The 21,106-nt window shown below is 34.9% G+C and overlaps 1 protein-coding gene across 1 annotated transcript; it reads left to right on the top strand.

Annotated features, from left to right (window-relative positions):
• The first annotated feature begins 200 nt into the window (after positions 1–200).
• On the top strand, positions 201–5,242 carry LOC120635228 (vesicle transport protein GOT1B). Its single transcript, XM_039906182.1, has 6 exons — positions 201–368; positions 964–1,055; positions 1,837–2,015; positions 2,769–2,850; positions 3,189–3,227; positions 4,882–5,242. Exons 1-6 carry the CDS (start codon positions 344–346, stop codon positions 4,891–4,893), a joined length of 429 nt encoding a protein of 142 aa, XP_039762116.1. The 5' UTR covers positions 201–343; the 3' UTR covers positions 4,894–5,242.
• The last annotated feature ends 15,864 nt before the right edge of the window (positions 5,243–21,106 follow it).

Below are 21,106 nucleotides of genomic sequence, written 5' to 3'. Positions count from 1 at the left end.
ACAGTATCAAATAAAATTTTAGAACTTAGAAGTCATTTAAGAGATTCAAATTTACCAACTTTCACTAAATATCAATTTTAATAGTTTCCAGAAAGACGAAAACTTTTTAAGTTTGATCTAAATTATATAATAATAAAAGAGGAATTTACTTTCATATACCAATGACTTCGAAGAAAATATTGACGGCCAAATTGACATTGACACTGACAGTTGTGTAATTCGCTAGCGAAAATGACGTGGTGTAAAAGGTTATAAATTTGTTTTAATCCATATTTACAAATGTATTTTGCAATATAAACAGTTAATACTACTATATTAGTCGTAAAACTGATCAGGCTTCAAGATGATAGAAATATCAGATATACAGAGTGAGTATTTTATGATATGTTATAGAATCTAAGTACCCTTAAGCTTCTCTATCGTATTTGGCAAAATTAATAGGATTCAATCGTTATTTTATCAATGAAGATAGCTTATTTTAGGAACTGTTACGCTTAGTAGACGCTTATCAGACTGCCAGTATAATTAAAATTTTTAAGTAATTAATTTTAATAGTAAAATTTACTTTCCAATTGAAGTGTATCTATCCAAATAAATACATTTTAAGTGTCTGTTTGTTTTCTAAAAAAACAAAGTTTCTTATTTTAATGAACGATAAATAGTTATGTCTTCGGTAGATCTTTGGTATGCCTAAACCGATTTTGATCGGACTTTGAATGGGTACTGGTTAAGGGTACTTAGATTACTGATGAATATTATTATGAATAATATACATAAATACTTACAATACATAAATAAATACATAAACACCGAAAAACATTCACGTTTATCACCCAAACGTTTTCCAGTAGTGGGAATCAAACCAACAGCCTTGGAGTCAGAAAGCAGGGTCACTGCCCACTGCGCCAGTTGGCCTTTAAATATTTTATTGATAATTAATTAAATAAATCTTATGTTTTCCAGAAATTGGTGTTGGCCTGGCTGGTTTTGGTATGACATTTCTCTTCCTCGGAGTCCTGTTGCTCTTCGATAAAGGGCTATTGGCTATAGGAAATGTAAGTGCAGTTCCTCAACATAGTTTGCGGTAGGAGTAGGCATGCAAAAAATATATTTATGTGTGATGATGATACATCCACAGAATTAAGAACGTACAGAAACCTGTGTACTCAACTTCTATTGAAACATCATAAACCATTCAAATTTAGTAGTCAAAGTCGAAAATATCTTTATTCAAGTAGGTCCACAGATGACACTTTTGATGCGTACATGAGAATTACACGGTAGTGAGATGATGACGATAACCACATTCGTAAACTTAAAGCTAAAGCTACGAGGGTTCCAAAGGCATCCAGGTCTAAGAAGAAGCCCACAACAAGCTTAGCCGGGTCTTTTTTTTGTGTGTTTCTTGAACAAATGGTTAGTCACTTCATACAATTTAAAGCAGTCGACAGTAATTCTTTTACCTTGATGTCCTTCGATAACCATAAAATGGGGAAATGGGAAAAAGTTTGAGAGCAACATTCCGCGGGTGTAACGTGGAGGAGTGCGTGGCGTTTTCACAGTTTTTGGACACAATGCACTGCATACCACTGCATACAAAACTTTCCTGGGATAATATGAATCCTAGGATACATTACAGGTTTTTTGGAAACTATATTTGTGCAAAATTTCTCCAAAATAAGTAAAGCTGTCATGTATGTAAACTAAAGCTACTAAAGCAATTTATTAAATTCCCAAGATAACTTTTTTTGAAAGCAGCATTATTCCTAGGAATAAATAGAAAATGCTATTGATTTTCTTTTGGTTTATTGCTAAAATATAATGATTTCATTTCAGATCCTCTTCATCAGTGGTCTAGCCTGCGTGATAGGGCTCCAGCGGACATTCTTCTTCTTCTTCCAGAGGCACAAAGTGAAAGCGTCTGCTGCTTTCTTTGGCGGCATTACAGTTGTGCTGCTGGGATGGCCCATGTTTGGCATGATTGCGGAGATATATGGGTTCTTGCTGTTATTTAGGTAAGTGCTGTCTCTATGTAATGTACTAGTTGCCGCCATTTTTGTTTTTGCCGCTGAGCAGCATTATTGCTTTTGAGAAGCAGTATTGCTGTGTTCCGGTGTGAAGATCAAGATTGCCCAAGTAATTACAGGAGGATAAGGTAAATAAGCCTCACATTAATTGCCAAAGAGCGGCAGATTGCTGATGTGTCCCTCGCACACACCACAAAGAGTTTCTCTGTTTATGGGCAACGGGTGTCCACTTAACATCAGGTGGGTCATCTGCTTGGACCAAACAATTATAACTATAAAAAAACCTACTATGGACATTTCGTTCCTGACGAACAGGTGGAAAGCAAAGGTTTTGTAATAGGTACCCATTGGTATCCACTACAGATCTATGTAGAACAGAAAAATCCTATTATAATATTAAGGATTACTTAAACGATAAAAACGCATGGGTGTGAATTGCTCTAGCTTCATAGCTTAATGTAAATTTACTGTGAGATGGTGATAACAAAAAAAAAATACCCAGCTAAGTTTGTTTTGGGCTCTTCTTAGACCAGGGTGCGTTTGGAACCCGCGTAGCTTTAGGTTTAAGTGGGCGAACGAAGTTACAACCATCCCCTTACGATTATGTAAACATATATGTATGAACGCTTCATAAGTGCCTGCGATAGGCCTACATGAATAAAGAAGTTTTGAATTTTATAAAAAGATAGAAAACACAAACTATATCCATCATATGTCCTAAATGTTTCTGCTCTTTTTCAGAGGGTTCTTGCCCGCTGCAGTCAACTTCCTCCGAATGGTTCCAGTATTGGGGTCGCTTCTTAACCTGCCAATAATAAGTGGGGTAAGTTAAATGTAACTTCTTCTCAACTTTTCTCATCTCTTAAAGGTCTGCTCATCAAGGAGCATGAGAGGTTGTAATTTTAACTGATGTGAATAAGTCTGTACATCTAACAGTAGTAATTACATGAAGTACACTGAACAAGACTTATTCACCGCGGGTAACAACGCGGGGTGTAGCTAGTAAGTAATATAGATGAAAATTCGACATAATAAATTTATATCTAGCCTAGCTTTTAATTTTTGTATAAGATTGAATAGGCTGCATGGTCATTTGCCTTTGCCTGACCTGATGGGGACGAATAAAAAAACTACAACAATAAATTAACTTTTTTTTTACAGATTGTCAACAGGATAGCAGGCGACAACGGCCGCAATATGGTATGATAAGTTGCCATACCAACAAAAAAACACAAAGCATAGACTATAAACATTATAAAGTGTAATTTTATCTGTGGTAGTGTGATCGCCATGTTGTGTGCATGTTTTTTTATTAAATTATAAAAATAAAGGACTCCTCTATAGTTGATAAGTATTATTTTGTTATTATTTGATATGAATAATAATTGATATTTTTAAAGTGATAATAAATGTAAATTTTACATACGACTTTATTCTTGGTTAATGTAATTTTTTTTTAACCTACTGCTATTTAGTACTAACTGTCAAAATGTAGTGAGCGATCTAGAATAATATACAAATTTAAAAATTATTCATTTGGATTTAAAATGCATATAAAAATTTTCGGCACCGACAGGATTTGAACCTGCGACTCTCTGGCAATCGCGGCCTGAGTGCTTTCTCCAATTAAGCTACGGCTCTCCTACCGTCGATGCCGAAATTAGTATATGCCTTTCACATCAGTCTTATAGCGACTTTAGATGACTCTAAATGAATTGGAGAAAGCGCTCAGGCCGCGATTTCCAGAGAGTCGCAGGTTCAAATCCTGTCGGTACCGAAAATTTTTATATGCATTTTAAATTTATAAAATTGATAATTCCTCCAAGTGTAGGTAAGAACACTAATAAAATTATAAAAAATATTCATGTAGGTCTATAACACCACATAATAAGGAACGTACAGAAACTGTGTCTGAAGGGCGCGGTTGGCGGTTTTGCTTATTCAAATTCAAAATTCATTTATTTCAAGTAGGCCTAATATAAGCACTTTTGAAACGTCAACGTCTTAACACCTACGCTTGCAGGCAGTGGCGTGCACTTCATACAAGCACAAAAGCACTGCCTACCCTAAAATTGATATATTACTCGTATAGCGGGAGGATTCGTGCCGTTTTATGCAAATTCCCAGCTGTATGGGCATGTATGCATACCCTGGTAATAAACCAAGTGCACGCCACTGCTTGCAGGACATGCTCTTTGCATACCCTGAGAAGTGTTGCTCTGTTCATAGGCCTCGCTCTGTTTTCTTATTACGATCGAGTGGGCCATCTACAGCGTCCATCAATCGTTACCATAAAAAATAATATTATATATAAAACCTAATATTTTATTATGAAAATTAAGCTTAATTTCTTATACTCCGCGAACAGCAGGAGAATCTGTATGGTGTAATTTATAATTACTTCAATCCTTATACACCACACCGAACAGATCCTCGGCAATGTACCCTCTACGCACGTTTCGTTCCGACACCGGAGGATCCTCGGGAGATGTTGACTTTACAATGATGTAAAGTTGTTAAAGTCAAAGCATCCTCAGATGTTGACGGAGCGAAACGTGCGTAGAGGGTACATTGCTAAGGATCTGTTTGGTGTGGAGTATACGGATTGAAGTAATTATAAATCACACCATACAGATTCTCCTGCTGTTCGCGGAGTATAGCAAATTAAGCTTAATTTTCATAATATATTATGGATTTCCGCAAAGTAACGCCTGCTTCTATCCAATATTTAATATTTTATGCTAAGGTTTTTTTTTGGTCGCTCCAATTTGGATGGTGTTTTGCTATGTTTTTATGTTTCCTAATTTCTGTTGCGTTTTTTTTTTGTTTGTATTAAAATCACGTTTTTCTACAGGACCTTGCATGACGATCCCATTATGGAGGGGGCGACTGACTAACGATATACCTCTACATTCCATGAAAATTGTACAAACCAACGAAATCGTGTGGATTTAAAAACAAATAAATGTTTAGGCTCTGTGGTATACTTGGATGATTTCTGTGCCTCATTTGATTAAAAAAAATATTAACTTAAATTTCACATAACCTCTATTTATTTATCATAAAAATTATGAGATTTGATATTTCTATGTCCGAAACGATTTCTGTCTGTTTTTAGAGAGAATTTTTTCTACTATGTCATGTTATGTAAACAGTCATTCAATTACATTTTTCCTTCTGAAAATATTAAAAAATAATAAAAACATACATTCATAGGGAAAATCATTTATTTTATCTGTTTTTTATTACCACATATTTGTTTTTCTTCTATTTTTAAAACATACTTTACACTAAAAAGGAACGAAATGATTGTGTACATAATAGGACTAGTTAGAAAAAATCGACTACAAAAACAGACTTGACGTTTTATAAGTGCTACCACCTACTTAAAGTGAATGATCTGTGTTTTTGAATCATTGTCCACACTTTTTTTTGGTTAAATATGTAATATAATTTACATAGAATTATGTAATTAAACGAATTTATTTTGTGTTTTATTATTTTTAATCTCATTCATTTTAACCTTTGCGGTGGCGTTTTCCCGTCGTCGCTGGGTCCTTAAGGAAAGCGGGATGGGTCAAAAAGTAACGATATATATATTTAAAGTAATATTTGAAAGGCCAAGCAGATAAAGCAGACAAGATGATGGTGAGAGGAAAATCATCGCTTAAAACAGAGCAACAATACGGGAGTGCAAGGGACACGTCCAAAAATGGCCGCCACCACAAAATGCCGTATGACATTTTTTGACGTGACAACGTCTTATAATTCGATGGAGCCGGCTGCACGCACGAAAAAACATGACGCATGCGGCGTTACCTTGCTCTGAGGCGTTCCATTCAAGGCTTGAAGTGCAAGCGAGAGCGCGGAACGTTCGACAAAGAGGCACAGTCGGGCTCCGCGTTCGACATCTGTCTCTCTCCTACTTGAGTGAGCTATGCGTCCGCGTGGACAGCTTCTATACAATAATACATTTACATGTTTTCGGCAAGGATGAAGTGCAGTGAAAAGTGAATGTGGTCTCAATTGTTTATAGCAACGATAATATCTATCAAACAAATAAAATTAAAATTTTCTTTTGAAAAATGCAACCATTCAGCATTTTCTTACGACGTTGTCACGTTCAACTATCGTCAGTAAGCCGACTTTAAAGACAACCAATTTTTTTTGTATAGGTATCAAATGAAAGAGCTCGACTAGTAGAATAATGTACATTATATTGAAAGTCGGGGCTTATAAATTTTAAATTTACATATATTTACTATGTGTCGCAAATGAAATACTTAGTTTCGATATTCACTACCTACTTTTTTATTGCTTTTATTCATTATCTAATTAAAAACGATCATCATTTCAAGCAATTGACGTCCACAGCAGGACATGGTCTTTTGTAGGGAGTTCCACAATCCACGGTCCTGGGTCGCTTGCCTCCAGCGACGTATGACGTATATTGTTTTTAAACTAGAACGGCCCCTAAAGAGGTGGACATGTCATCTGTCCACCTCTTTAGGGGCCGTTCTAGTTTAAAAACAATATACGTCATACGTTTGATCGATTTTGGTTTATTTATTAATTTTATATAAAATTCCTAAAACTAGAACAGTGGTTGACCGATTTTTTTTTGTTGTGTTTGTGGGTCAAACTAAAAAAAGAGACAATGGCAGCCAAACGAACTAACGCAATTGTAGGCTATGCTTCTAGCGGAAACTTGATTGAATTGTCATCGTTGCCACAATATATAGTCAATATAAAAAAAATAAAAAAACGTCTGTACACGCGTTAGAAGTTATACTTCTTTGGCGTAACAAGATAAAATCTTTTCAAAAATTTTATCTCTCGCCTTATTCTACGTTTGTAGAAAAAACAACACAATAGAAAAAAGGTATATTCATTCTAACAAAATTAAGCTCTAAATATCATATTATGATATATAATAAAAAAAAAGAGTGTGTACTTATGTACACGCGTAAGAAAAAAGATAAAAATCTTATCAAAAATTTTACCTTATATAATTATACCTTATTCTACGTTTTTAGACAAAACGACACTAACAATAGAAAAAAGATATTCCATACTAAGTTTATTATAACGCATTATCTAGTTAAATAAAGTTTATATAAATATCACAACAAAATATTTACACATACTTAATTAAAGAAATGGATAAATTTTAGATTTTTGTACAGTAGAATCAATTAAATCACCGGAAGGAGGACCTGTAGCTAACTTCAGGGTGTCGGTATTCTGTGACGGTGTTATTAAAAATTTACTCTCATTATTTTTTTCCTAACGCAGTTCAAAAATGTTATCTTACGCCTTATTCTACGTTTGTAGAGAAAAGGTATTTAATACATTGCATGCACCGAACTGGTACATGGATGGGACTTTGGATGCGTTCATTACATACCAAATGTATTTTACTGATTTAATATTCCCTGCAACGTAATAAGTAGCTTTACTTCAATTTCAAAGAAACGAAACGTCCGGCAATATCCAGAACGTTTGGTCACTTTAGTAATGACGTTGGGACTTGAAAATTGCATCGGCGAACTGGTGCTACAAAGTGGTTTATGTAGCATTACGGCGTAGTAAGTATATGCATTTTTTTTTGCAGAATCTCATGACACACTGGGTTGGGACTGATATGATGATGATGATTTCATCACCTCAACCATTTACCGGTCCAGTACAGAGCACGGGTGTCCTCCTGCAATGAGAAGGGGTTATTAGTTGTAGTCCACTATTCTGGCCCAGTGCAGATTGGTGGACTCCACACACCTTTGATAACATTATGTAGAGCCCTCAGACATGCAGGTTTCATCACGATGTTTTCATTCACCGTTGAAGCAAGTGATATTTTAATTACTTAAAACGCACATAACTTAGAAAGGTTGGAGGCATTGGCATGCATAGAGGGTATGCTCTTCTTCTTCGTCGTTTACATCATTACTGCAGGTCGTGTCCGGATTCAAGTTCCTTCGTATCGATTTTTACTACAGCCTTCCATCCTGTTCTATCCTCGGCCTTTTTGATAGCTTCTGTGATAGGGAATCCTGTGAGCGACTTTACCTGGTCAGACCAGCGACGAGGTGATCGGCCACATGGTCTTTTACCCTCCACCTTACCTACAAGTATTAACTTCTCCATATTAATGGGCATGCGTCGAGCAATGTGTAAGAAGTAAAGTAGCTAACGAACCAAAGTAGCTAAGAATATTCTTGTAGCACAATGTGGAGAGCCTGGTGCTAATACGTAGCTGCTCGAAGATCGATATATTAGTACACACACATTAGATAGATTATAACTGTCCATGCTTCAGAACCATAGAGGAAGATTGAAAAGACTAATGTTTGAAGTAGTCTCTTTTTTGTGATGTCGGATACCTTCCTGTTTTGCCAAATTCTTGTTAATTTGGTCACTGGTACACAGGGTATGCAGATGATACAAAATGAAGGAAACCTCCAGTATGAGTTATAAATACTTAAGGGTAGGCGTTTTATAACTCTTGCAATGCCTATCCTTAAGTTTTTTATAACTCATACTGGAGATTTTCTTAATTTTATATCATCTGCATACCCTGTGCATACCCTCTATGCACGCCACTGGTCAGAGGTGCGTGCTGGGATTAGAACTCTGCCCCCCCTTTCACCCCTTCTCATTGTGGGAGGAGACCCGTGCTCTGTAGTGGGCTGGTAATGGGTTGATATAATGATGATTTAAAATAATAATAATAATAATAAATGTTGTTGAAAATGAATTTATAATAATGTTAATGAATGTTGATTCGACCGTTATTGTTCCGATCGTCGTTTCAGTCAATGGTCTTCTCGCGAAAAGCTTCGACCAACATCATAGAAGCTTTCGCTTGGTTGTTGGATCAAGGGTCGGATACACAAGGCAGTAGTCCTTGAAACGCCGCGTATTAAGAGGAGGTTCCTCACTCTGTAGCCCTGACCGCCGGTTGCTTGGGCATTCAAAAGCCCCGCAAGCGGAGGGTGTTTTCTTTTTTTTCTTACAAATTTTTAATAGTGTTTTTTTTAATTTTTGTAAGCATTGTTAAGTATTAAAAAAAAAATGAAAATCAATATCAGTATAATAATTTATTAGAAAATGGTATACAGCAGGAATCTCCTCATAAACACAGCGATATCTAGATTTGTGCACAAACGAGTGATCTAAGCTGAAAATAAAATAATTTCCAAAGGAGAATATTAAACGTGGACGCTTTGTAACCTGTATATGTGCACAAAAATACTTATGTATCAAAGTAACGAAACGTCCGGGAATATCCGAAACGTTTGGTCACTTTATTAATGACGCTGGGACTTGAAAATTACATCGGCGAACAGGTGCATCGATGTGATTTATGGGGCAGTTAAAATTATACAGCACTCCGACGTAGTACGTAAGTGGAAACCTACTTAGTGTTGGAAAACGTGGGGATAGGACTTGGAACAATACCAGCTTTCACTTATTACATTTGTCATATAATCGAGCAGAGTTTCCCCCTACAATTACTTGATACAGAATGAATGCTTGAGAAGGTAATGCTTCTACTTTTTATACGGCTCAGGTACCGTTTACAATGTTGACGACAAATCGAACCGATAATATTTTTTTACGATATTAGTTTCCGGTAAGTTATTTCACAAAATATATTGTTATTATTCTATTTGAAAAACAATTAATATTTGGACAAGTATTATTACGAGTTATATAAAGCAAAATAGAACTATTAAAGTAATTCTATATTAATGTATTTTGTAGTGACGTCACAACATGTTTATGACGTAGCGTAGGTATCAGCCAGGGGCAACCAGTCTAGTCTTATGCTATGTGTCCAAGTGAAGTTTTGACGACCTCATTAGCGAAGGAATTTTGGAATTTTCTCTGGTCTGGTCTGGTGGGTGGCTTTGCCGAGGCTAGTTACCATCCTAAAAAAACTGAAAAAATATCTTTGTGTTTAATTATTTATGCAAGAAGTTAAAAAAGCATAACAGAGTTATAAACTTGTGACTGTAGTTATGTACGTTATTGAGAACGTATAAATATAATAAAATATAATTTGTCGAAAAAAAAGAACCGACTTCGTTATACAACTTAAAATGTATAACGAGAAATAAATACTTTCCACAACATTTTCATCATCATGACATTTTGATCGTGATGGTGATCGCTAACTATGGGCCTCATAAGATGGCTCAGAGTTGCTCAGCGGGCGATGGAGAGAGTTATGCTCAGATCAGGAGATCCGTAGAAAAACCAGAGTTACCGACATAGCTCGACGAGTCGCGTAGCTAAAGTGGCAATTGGCCGGTCACATAATGGGTTTATACTTATAGATATGATGAGACCGGAAATGTTCGCTTCCAAGCAGCCTTGTCATTAAGAAATTCATTAATCGTATAGTAACCACGATATATTAAATGTGTTTTAACTTATGCTTTGGTAGTTCCAAAATTACCTTTTATTATAAAAGTAGCTCGGCCCGGGAGAACTAAAATACCCGGCTTCATTTAAGTACCTCGCTGTGAGGTACGGCAAGTACAAATGGCCCTTCCCGTCCTAGCAATTTGGCTGCATATCTTGTGTACAGACGGAAAAAATCACTCCCATTCGATAGACTAGCTTCTGCCCGCGACTTCTTGCGCGTGTTCTTCAGAATTGCGTCTAAAGCTTCGCTCGTTAACAATTTGGAATCCTACCGCGGGAATTATTTGAGATTTTTTTAGTAATTTAACAAAAAAAAAATTTATAAATAAATAAATTAATATACTACGACAATACACACATTTATAAAATATATATATAAAATTTATAGTGATACGTATACATATCTATACTAATATATAAATCTATAGAGTTTTTTACGGTTGTTCCGTTAAAACTATTAAAATATACATCCGATTGAATTGAAATTTTGCATCCATGTAGAGGATACATTGAATTAATGGATAGGCTAACTTTTTTATAAGTGTTAAATCTCCGAAGTGTATGGCGGGGGCGTTAATGATTAGAAAAAATCATAAAAAACTAAATTTTGAATTTTAACTCTTTTAGACATGAAATGTGGACAGATTTTTTTTGGGCTATGTTACGAGAAAACAAGAATGTATTGAATGAAGTTTAAATCACAAAATCGGTTAGGGGGGTGCTAATGAAAAGAAATCAAAATGTTATACTAAAATTCCCACAGACTTAAAATTTAATAAAAGTTTCATGTTTGTTAAATTAAGGTCACTTACTATCAGATTTCGAAAAATTTTAGCCCTAAAGGAGATTGTGGGGCGTTAAAATTATTTATATAATTATAATTGTTGATAACATCCTAAAGGTTTTTTTATAGTAATAAATGATGGACCAAGCTGTGGTAACCTAATGGTTAGTGAAAAACCATAATTTGTTACATAAACAGAGGAACACTTTGAATGCCATGCAAGGAACACATCCTATGAAATGACACCCTTCGGACTGGAACGCAGCTTAGCAGCTTAAGTAGGGACTTCCCTGGACAAGCTTGGCCACAAAATGCTTTAATAGGTACTACTACTAAAACTTTAAGTGCGGAAGAGTCTATGTAAGATTTGCAGTCTATGATTGCAACTATCTATAATTTCAAAATAATACTGGTTGCCTCTGGAAGTAAGAGGGACATCTTTAGTGCTAAAACACATATCTATATATATAAAAATGTCATGTTGGTTTGTGTACGCTTCAAAAACTCAAAAAGTTCTGCAATGATCGGGCTGAAATTTTAGCATGATATATAATACGCATCGAGGATTTTTTTTATCTATTTTTCTCAACCATTCAATCACAATGTGCCACAGCGAAGCGTGGCAGGGTACAACTAGTTACATATAATCTTGTATTCAAAATTTAAAAAAGCGTGTAATGAAAAAGATCTTTTGAATTATCTTTATTGTTAACATTTAAAATTTAAGATGTTCATACGATTTCTATGCTAAAACTAATCCACGCAATGTTATGGTACTATTGTCTCATGTCTGAAAATTAAGAATTATAATATTTTATTATTATATCCACCAATCCACACTGGGGCAGCGTGGTGGACTATGGCCTTAACCCTTTCCCACTGTGGAAGGAGAACCGTGCCCTGATGATGATTATATATAAGTACAACGTGTAAATGAAAACTGAAACTCAACTTTACATGCTGATGCTTTTGAGATACTTTATTGTGGGTGTACGTCAAAAGCATAAGTAAAGTAGTATTGTCTCTAAGATTTATCTGAGAAACAGGAACGCTAATAGTTTTTGGGTAAACGATTGCCATACTAGTTTTTACTAGTTAGTACTAGTTTTTACTGGAAAAAAATCATATGCAGACCTAACATCACATGCAAAATTAAAATGAAATGGCTCCTGTCACTTTATTAGGTACTAGCTGTTGCCCGCGACTTCATCTGCGTTTGTATTTTGTTTTTTTATGTGGCATTCAATTTAGTTCTTAAAAATTTAAGTATTCAGTATCGCTAAGCCTTGAATGAGGGGTTTGATGCTGAGGAGTTCTGACCTCTATGTCCAACCACATTCATCAGATCTACACAAACTTTAGGCACAATTAAACACATATTATAACCTAAATATTTGTAGTTTTTGCGTGAAAACGTAACAAACAAACTTACATTGACATTTATAATATTAGTAGGGATAGAAATGCGTCGCGTAGCGTAGGTACTATGCATGTGTCGGTCTTTTATCTTCAATAGGCTTGTCATAAGTAAACAATTCGAATGTTTTTAATTAGTTTGTATGGAAAAATAAATATTTATTTTGATTTAAAACTTTTACAGGGTGATTCCTTGTGAAATATACTTATGCACACTTCAATAGTATTCCGTAATTCGGTTACACGTTGTACATTCCCAAGTGATCGTATTTGTTTATTTATACTTTTTATTCGCACACCACTATAAGTCAAATCACAAAAGAAGAATAGAAAAACAAACACTGAAGGAGAATACAAAAGGCGACCTTATCGCTTCTTATATAATTATGCATAGAGATAGCTTGCATTTTGGGGCGACGATGACGCTTTTGACAACCTCCTTAGCTCAGCGGTGAGCGCAGTGGTTTTAAGTGTGAAGCCCTGGGTTCTATCCCGGCAGGAGTTTTGGGATTTTATTATTTCTGAATTTTCTGTTGTCTGGTCTGGTGGGAGGCTTTGGTCGCAGCTAGTTACCACCCTACCGACAAAGACGAGCCGCTAAGATATTCAGCGTTTCTACCTATTATCGGCCTACTAAAGGGCACGGGTCTTCTCCCAAAGTGAGAAGGGTTTTTTGCCGTAGTCCACCACGCTGGCCCAGTGCGGATCGGTGGACATTATGGAGAACTCTCAGGCACGCAGGTTTCCTCACGATGTTTTACTTCACCGTTGACGCAAGTGATATTTGAATTGCGTTACGAACATAGCTTAAAAAAGTTAGAGGTGCGTGCTGGGATTCGAACTCGCTCCTCCGAAAGTGGAGTCGAAGTCCTACCCACTGGGCTATCAGCGCTAATTGGTACCGGTATGGGTATTGGTTCGGTATCCCTTATATATCCTAACCTCCTTAGAGTGAATCATATAATACCAGGCTAACTTGTCGTGGGGTTAAAAAAAAAGGACGTGTATAGAATTCCGGAAAGGACCGGGGCTCTGCTCCAGTTAGATTTTTAATTTATCTTTTCTTTTCTAAAACCGATCCTGTAGAATTTTTTTACATATTGAAAATCAAATTCAAATTCGAGAAGGCTTAATTCAGGTAGACCTATCAGGCTATCACAGGCAATTATGAAGCGTTCATACATATCCTCCTCCTTAGTCGTTCACTCTTGACAGAGTGGTTGTTGATGGTTATTTTTTCTTTGCCTACAGCAGCTCCCGCGATGCGCCTCCACTTGTTATGATCTTCAGCGTTTCTGGAACATTGGACTATTTAATGACGGTTCATAGTCAAAGTCAAAGTCAAAGTCAAAGTCAAATATTTCTTTATTCAAATAGGCACATAGATGGCACTTTTGATGCGTTATTATATACAAAATGTGTACATAGCAGTGAGTACCTAGTGATGGCGATAACTACAATCTTAAACTTAAAACTAAAGCTACGAGGGTTCCAATCGCGCCCTGGTCTAAGAAGAAGCCCACAACAAACTTAGCCGGGTGTTCTTTTTGTTATCACCATCTCACATTGTCATTAGAAAATATTTAAGAAGCAACCTGGTTAGAGCAATTGTTTACATCCAAGCTTTTTATCGTTTACGTAGTCCTTTATACTATAATAGGACTTTTCTATAAGCTTTCGCTTAATACAAACTTTGAACTTCTTTAGTGACATCCCCAAGTATATACGTATATGATTACCGATGATGGAAGGTGATCTAAATTCGTTAACTGAAAATGAAAGCTAGAAGGGTACCAAATGCGCCCTGCTCTAAGACGAGCGCACAACAAACTTTTTGTTCAAACTTTTTTTTTTGTTCGCACTTCTTGGAAGTCAGAATGACGCAGATCCGATGTATTTCTTTGGTATTCTAATTTCTAAACTATATTAATTTCTAGAAATTTGTAATGAAAAAATAAAAATAATTCTAAATATTCTTTAGCTATAAATTTACTTTTGGAAAATATTCCATTTACAATATTATTCATCCATTTACAATTTTGTTTGGATATTTAAATCTGGCGCGTCTTTTATTCGTTTTTTTAATTATCTCTGTCACGGCTCTAGATACTAACAAAAGCTATAACGACATGCTTTATAAGGCTATAATGAAGCCTTGAATACACAATATGCTACTAGAATACTATATCACCATCTCACAGTCAAATTAAAACTTAGCTATGAAGTTGGAGCGATTCATATTTTTTATCATTTTAACATTCATGTACCGAATCCTTTATTATATTATACTTAAACTATGAACTTAGTGGGAGATATCACAAAGTGTCATCCGGTTTCTTTTTTTTATTTTTAATAAATTGCATATTCACTAGAATGAACTCCTGGTTTTATGTTGCTTGGTAAACTTGCGCGCACAAATTTATAATAAAGGAGCCTGTAGACGTTTCTGATACGTACCGCTAAAGTTTGGAACGCTCTGCCGTCAGTCATCAGTATTTCCTGCCACGCTGTACAACTTAATGCCTTCAAGGCAAGAATGAATAGGCATGTTCTAGGCAAATGCGCTTTAGTTTGGACCTCATCATTGTTTTCCATTAGCCTTTAAAGTCGTCAAGCTTAAGCTAATAAAAAAAAAAAAATCACAAAGACAATTCAAACATCGCCAAAGTATGCATAGCTTGTGATGGTATAAAAATAAAAGATGGGATATTTTTTATTTCCTATATATTTATTATAATTTTGGGATAAAATAAGAAATACTTATGCGTATGTTAGTCTCTTGGATTTTTATTTTAGTTAATTTGTTCAAATGGTTGCCTTGTAATACCTAGGTTTTAATATAAGGTGTAATGAATGTAAATGACCCCGGAAAGCTTTTTTTTTTTTATTTAATTAAACAAATTTATTGCATAATAAAGGAAACACACACAGGAACACTTACATTAACATAAATTATATGCAAAAGGCGGCCTTATCACTAAGAGTGATCTCTTCAAGGCCACCTTAACTATTGGAATAAGGCAATGAGAGACGGGAAATCGCAATTCTATATAAAAATATATATATTTATATTATATACATAAATAATTAAATAAAATAATAAATGTAATAATATAATATATATAAATATAATATATACTTACCAGAAACGGTCATAAATTAGTTATATCTGCATATCGTCTGCGAAAGGTGCAGAACTCCTTTGTGGGGTTGAGTATACGCTTTTACAACATGATTCCTAAGGAAATTCTTGACCTACCAATGCATACATTTAAAAAATGTGTAAAAACGCATCTAGTACAGCGAGGTTACTATACATTTGATGAATTCCTCAATGACAAGGTAGAATGGAAGCAGCCAGCCTCGCTCTCATCTACCGCAAGATAGCAACATTATTGTAAATGTTGATGTTGGAAAAGAGCAACTACTGAGTTTCTTGCCGGCTCTTCTCAGTAGAATCTGCTTTCCGAACCGGTGGTAGAGTCACACAAACATACATACTTGACGTTTCAAAAGTGCTTATAAAGTAGGCCTACTTAAAATAAATGAATTTGAATTTCAATTTATAACATTTATTACAGCGAGGTTACTATACAATTGATGAATTTCTTAATGACAAGGTTGCTTGGAAGCATCCGGCTCCGCTTTCATCTCTCACAAGATAGAAAAGTGAATGTAAATTGTTGATATTGGAAAAGAGCAACTGCTGAGCTTCTTGCCGGCTTCTTCTCGGCAGAATCTGCCTTCCGAACCGGTGGTAGAGTCAATACAAACAGACAGACTTGACGTTTCAAAAGTGCTTATAAAGTAGGCCTACTTGAAATAAATGAATTTGAATTTGAATTTATAACATTTATTACAGCGAGGTTACTATACAATTGATGAATTTCTTAATGACAAGGTTGCTTGGAAGCATCCGGCTCCGCTTTCATCTCTCACAAGATAGAAAAATGAATGTTAAAATGTAACATGTAAATTGTTGATATTGGAAAAGAGCAACTGCTGAGCTTCATGCCGGCTTCTTCTCGGTAGAATCTGCCTTCCGAACCGGTGGTAGAGTCAATACAAACAGACAGACTTGACGTTTCAAAAGTGCTTATATTAGGCCTACTTGAAATAAATGAATTTTGAATTATATTAATAAATATTCATAAATACACATACATATACATATAACATTAACATGTTTATAGTGACAAATAGTGCCTCCTTACACGACTTTTAAATTAGGGCGTCGAATGTCATCAGGGAGTTCATTCCACAGCATTGCCGCTTTAACTGTAAAGAATTCCGAATAACTGCGAGAGTTACACTTCACCAATCTAAGCACATTTTCTCGGTTGGATCGCTGGGAGACTTGGGATGTGCACGGGCCAAGAAATTTGAATCGTTCTTTAAGGTAGGGTGGTGTCCAAGGAAGAAAAAGAGTAGAGTACGGGATGGACAATACATGCAGATTACGCCGATGCCTTTTAGGAAGCCATTTCAGTTTGTTCCGATACTCTGAGATGTGATCAAATTTCCGGAGGCCAATAGTACAGTCGCTCCAGTTTATCAAGAAGGTCCTTGGTCAAGCCTAGATAAGAGGCATCGGCATAATCTAAGAAAGGAAGAAGAAGGGTATTAGCAAGCACAATCTTGGTCTTGCTTTCTAACTTTGGTTTTACGTTTGATACGTACACTTCATTTTTGCATATATAATCCGCCCTATACGTTCCTACTTAGTTACAGACATTTAAACATACCTTTGCCTATTTCCCACGGGCAAGACTAAAGAAACAAAAAACGTCAGGACTAGAATCTACGAGTGTACATTACATTTAGGACATAAATGTAAAGGTATGTAATGCGATAATTTGTATTCTAATAATTACATGTATGTTAATAATGATATCAAATTAAAAAAGTATTAGTAAAACTAAAGTGCAATAGCTATCTGTCACTCGCGCATCGATATATTTCAGAGGGCACCACCGACCAAGAACTTATTATGTCAGCCAGTTTACGCCCGTGCCCGGGCCGAGACGGACGTGTCCTCAGGAACGCGTCGCTCGCCCCCATAAAACCACGAAGTCGTACCAAAAAAACCCATGCGCACACAAAAATATACCTCGGAAACGGACACAATGAATAAAAAATGTAGAATTATTGTCCTAACAACCATTTAAATGGTACGCAAAGTGATAAAACCGTTCCATAAATCCCGGACTATCGCACATCAGGATAAGAGTGAGACGGCACCTAGGAAAAAGGATAGGTTGATACATAAAACGTTTGTGTAATAATTAAAATTTGTAATTGAAAATCTTTGTGTTAGTAATTCGCGTTCGTTTTTGAAATCGTACCATAGACTATAGTAATTTGTGAAAATAAGTTCGTGAAAGGAGAATTAATGGTGTCAAAACAATATTAAGTGCATTTATTGATGTAATTTATTTTAATACATACCCACTGTAAGTATTCTATTGAATAGATAATAAATAATAATCATACTTAGCACTCACCTGTTACGTTTTTATAAATGTTTGTTTTGTTAATGCTTTATAGTTCCTTAATTTTGCTTTGCTTTTAAAATTATAGGTACGTTTAATTTTTTTTTACGTATTCTTAATATTTTTTTCACGTTTTAATTTTGTATTAAAAATGCTTTTAACACAAATTATTAATTCGCTTTAACTTTAGTTTCAAATTTTGTGTTAGACTTCTTTTTCTTTTCTTGAATTGTCTAGTATTTATAAAAAAAAAATTAAACTTCTAATGCAGACGTAACTGTCTGTTGTTTTCTTTTATTTGAAATATATTTTAGTTATCAACTTTTTGATATTTTTTAATTTAACGTAAATCTGTGGTTTACTTACAATACAGAGTATTGCAACTTATTTTTTTTTTACTATGTGTGAATAAATTTTATGTTTTTAATCTTTACGTTTGTTTTTATTTTGCTTTTATTACTTAATCCCTATGACCTCTTTAGTGGGTATGGTATGTGCTTACATTACAGGAGTTGTAAGCGTACCTACGTAGTATCCTTAATAATGTCTTTAACATAACATTATTTTTATCATTATAATTTGACAAAAATGGTGTTAAAATGTTGCACGGCTTGGAACACGTCGTATTCCTCGGAGGCGGATATGGATTTTTGGCTCCTAGAGCCAACAAAATGGGTTGACGGGATTACAACATGAATAAAATAAACAAACATATCATTCCAGTCGGTGACAGTACCTATCATGTTGAATCTTTTTTTATATAGTTTACCTAGAACTTGACAACGTACTTCGACTTACTTAAGTACTAAAAAAAAAACAAAATAAAGAATGTTATGTATAAGATCCATTATGAAATAATTTATAGGTGCTATTATTATCAATTTATACGGTGATAGCCAAGTAGCTAAAGGATTAGGGTTTCAGCCTTCGGAGGGACTGATTTAAATCCCCGCACGTACCTACCAACTTTATGGGAGTTATTTGTGTATTTCAAACTTAATATCACTTATTTTGACGGTGAACGCAAAAATCGTGACGAAACCTGCTCTCTTCTCATATGAACGACATATAAAAACTATAGATAGGCCGATATCCTCAGAGGTATTTATCACCCCCCGGATTCAATGAAGTCCTGCAATTGTTCAGTTTCAGTAACAAAAAAAAGGGTGAACCCCTTTTATAGTTATGTAAATGGGAGTCAGAGATAGTGCATCTCGTTTAAGCTCGTTCGTGATTCTAAATTTAACTTTCAAATAATGGAATCGTTAGAAATTTACATCACCAACTGTCGAAAAAACTTTTGAAGTTGTTTAAATTGCCATTAATGATTGAATGAATAAATGAATGAATGAATACACTTTTATTGTACACCACATAAAAATACACAAAAAAATCATAAAAAAAACTAGTTTACACGAAGTATACAATTAGGTGGCCTTATCGCTACATAGCAATCTCTTATAGGCACCGATGGCGTAAAGTACTGCTCAAGATGAGATGTCGATATAATCTATATTAGCTAAGAATGGGTATCCCTTTTAAACCGAAATGCAAAATTAAATGGTCTACGAGTCGAAACAGGATTTATGATTTATGCAAACCGACCATGCTCCCCCAAAGTAGGTAAGTAGGTTGGCGGGCCTAAGGCAAACTGCAACTCTCAGGTAATTATTTAAGATGTTGACAAGTTTAGTGAGAATGACAGGTACCGACGACTAATGGTCTACTCATCGGCTTCCGTCAATGTTGCTTTTAACCAAAGTTATCTACTACGTATTAATCGCTGTTATCAATATAACTTTATTAATTTTAAGACTCTCGTCTCGTCTTTTATATAATAAGCTAGTACTTTACATTAAAAAGGAATGGAAATTTATTCAATTGAATAATTGTCGCGGTTTTTTTTAAATTTTATAGTATTATCGAGGGAAGAACTATTCATATGCAAACTGTTTAAGATTCAGACCTAAGGACACAGATAAATAAACCGTGCCTAATTTTTAATTAAATTGTTCACAATATATTGGAAAATTGTGATAAATACAAAGAATGGATAGATACCCGGCCGACTTTTAGTTTTTGTATGTATAAATAAAATACATAAATACATATAAATAATAATATACAGAACACCCAGACACTGAAAAACATTGTTCATCACACAAAATTTTCTAGTTGTGGCTATCGAACCCACGGCCTTGGGCTCAGAAAACAGGGTCGCTGCAAACTGCGCCAATCGGTCGTCAAATTGGTTCTTTGGTAAAAAAAAAAGATATTTTTTATAAAAACCGGCCCAAGGTTGGCGTATGCCACGAAATGGCGTATTACATTAAAAAGGAATGGAAATTTATTCAATTGAAAACATTAATTTATTCAACAGCCGAAAAGACAATAGATATTTTAAGTATTTTTGATAATTTTTAAGCCAATTTTATGCAATGAGCAGATGGACTGGGCTATGTTTTATTTGTGTCATTCGAGGTATTAAAACCGATTCAATTTTATGCAATGAGCAGGCCAAATAGGATTTATATGTGGAAATCAAAATTACAAAACCTTTTCAATTACAATATGATTAAAATTATAAATGCAAACCATTTTTTTTTGCAAAAAAATGCAAAAATGCATTTTGCATTTTTTTAACGCCAACAAGATGGCCGCCACATGAGAATGGTGATGGCATTTGTTTTTTCACGCACAAGTTCTTTGTATTATGGTTATCAAATGAAAGGCTATGAATAGTAGCACATTGAACGCTATATTAAATCTTAATATATATAAATCTCCTGTCACGATGTTTGTCCGCGATGGACTCCTAAACTACTAAACCGATTTTAAATTAAATTGGCACACCGTAAGCAGTCTGGTCCAACTTAAGAGATAGGATAGCTTAGATCTTTAATTATAGTCGCAATTTTATTTTTAAAAGCAAAATCAAACGCAGACGAAGTCGC

This window comes from Pararge aegeria, chromosome 26 (assembly GCF_905163445.1).
Source record: "Pararge aegeria chromosome 26, ilParAegt1.1, whole genome shotgun sequence".
In the NCBI taxonomy this organism is placed as follows: domain Eukaryota; kingdom Metazoa; phylum Arthropoda; class Insecta; order Lepidoptera; family Nymphalidae; genus Pararge; species Pararge aegeria.
This window is presented reverse-complemented; position numbering and strand designations above follow the sequence as displayed.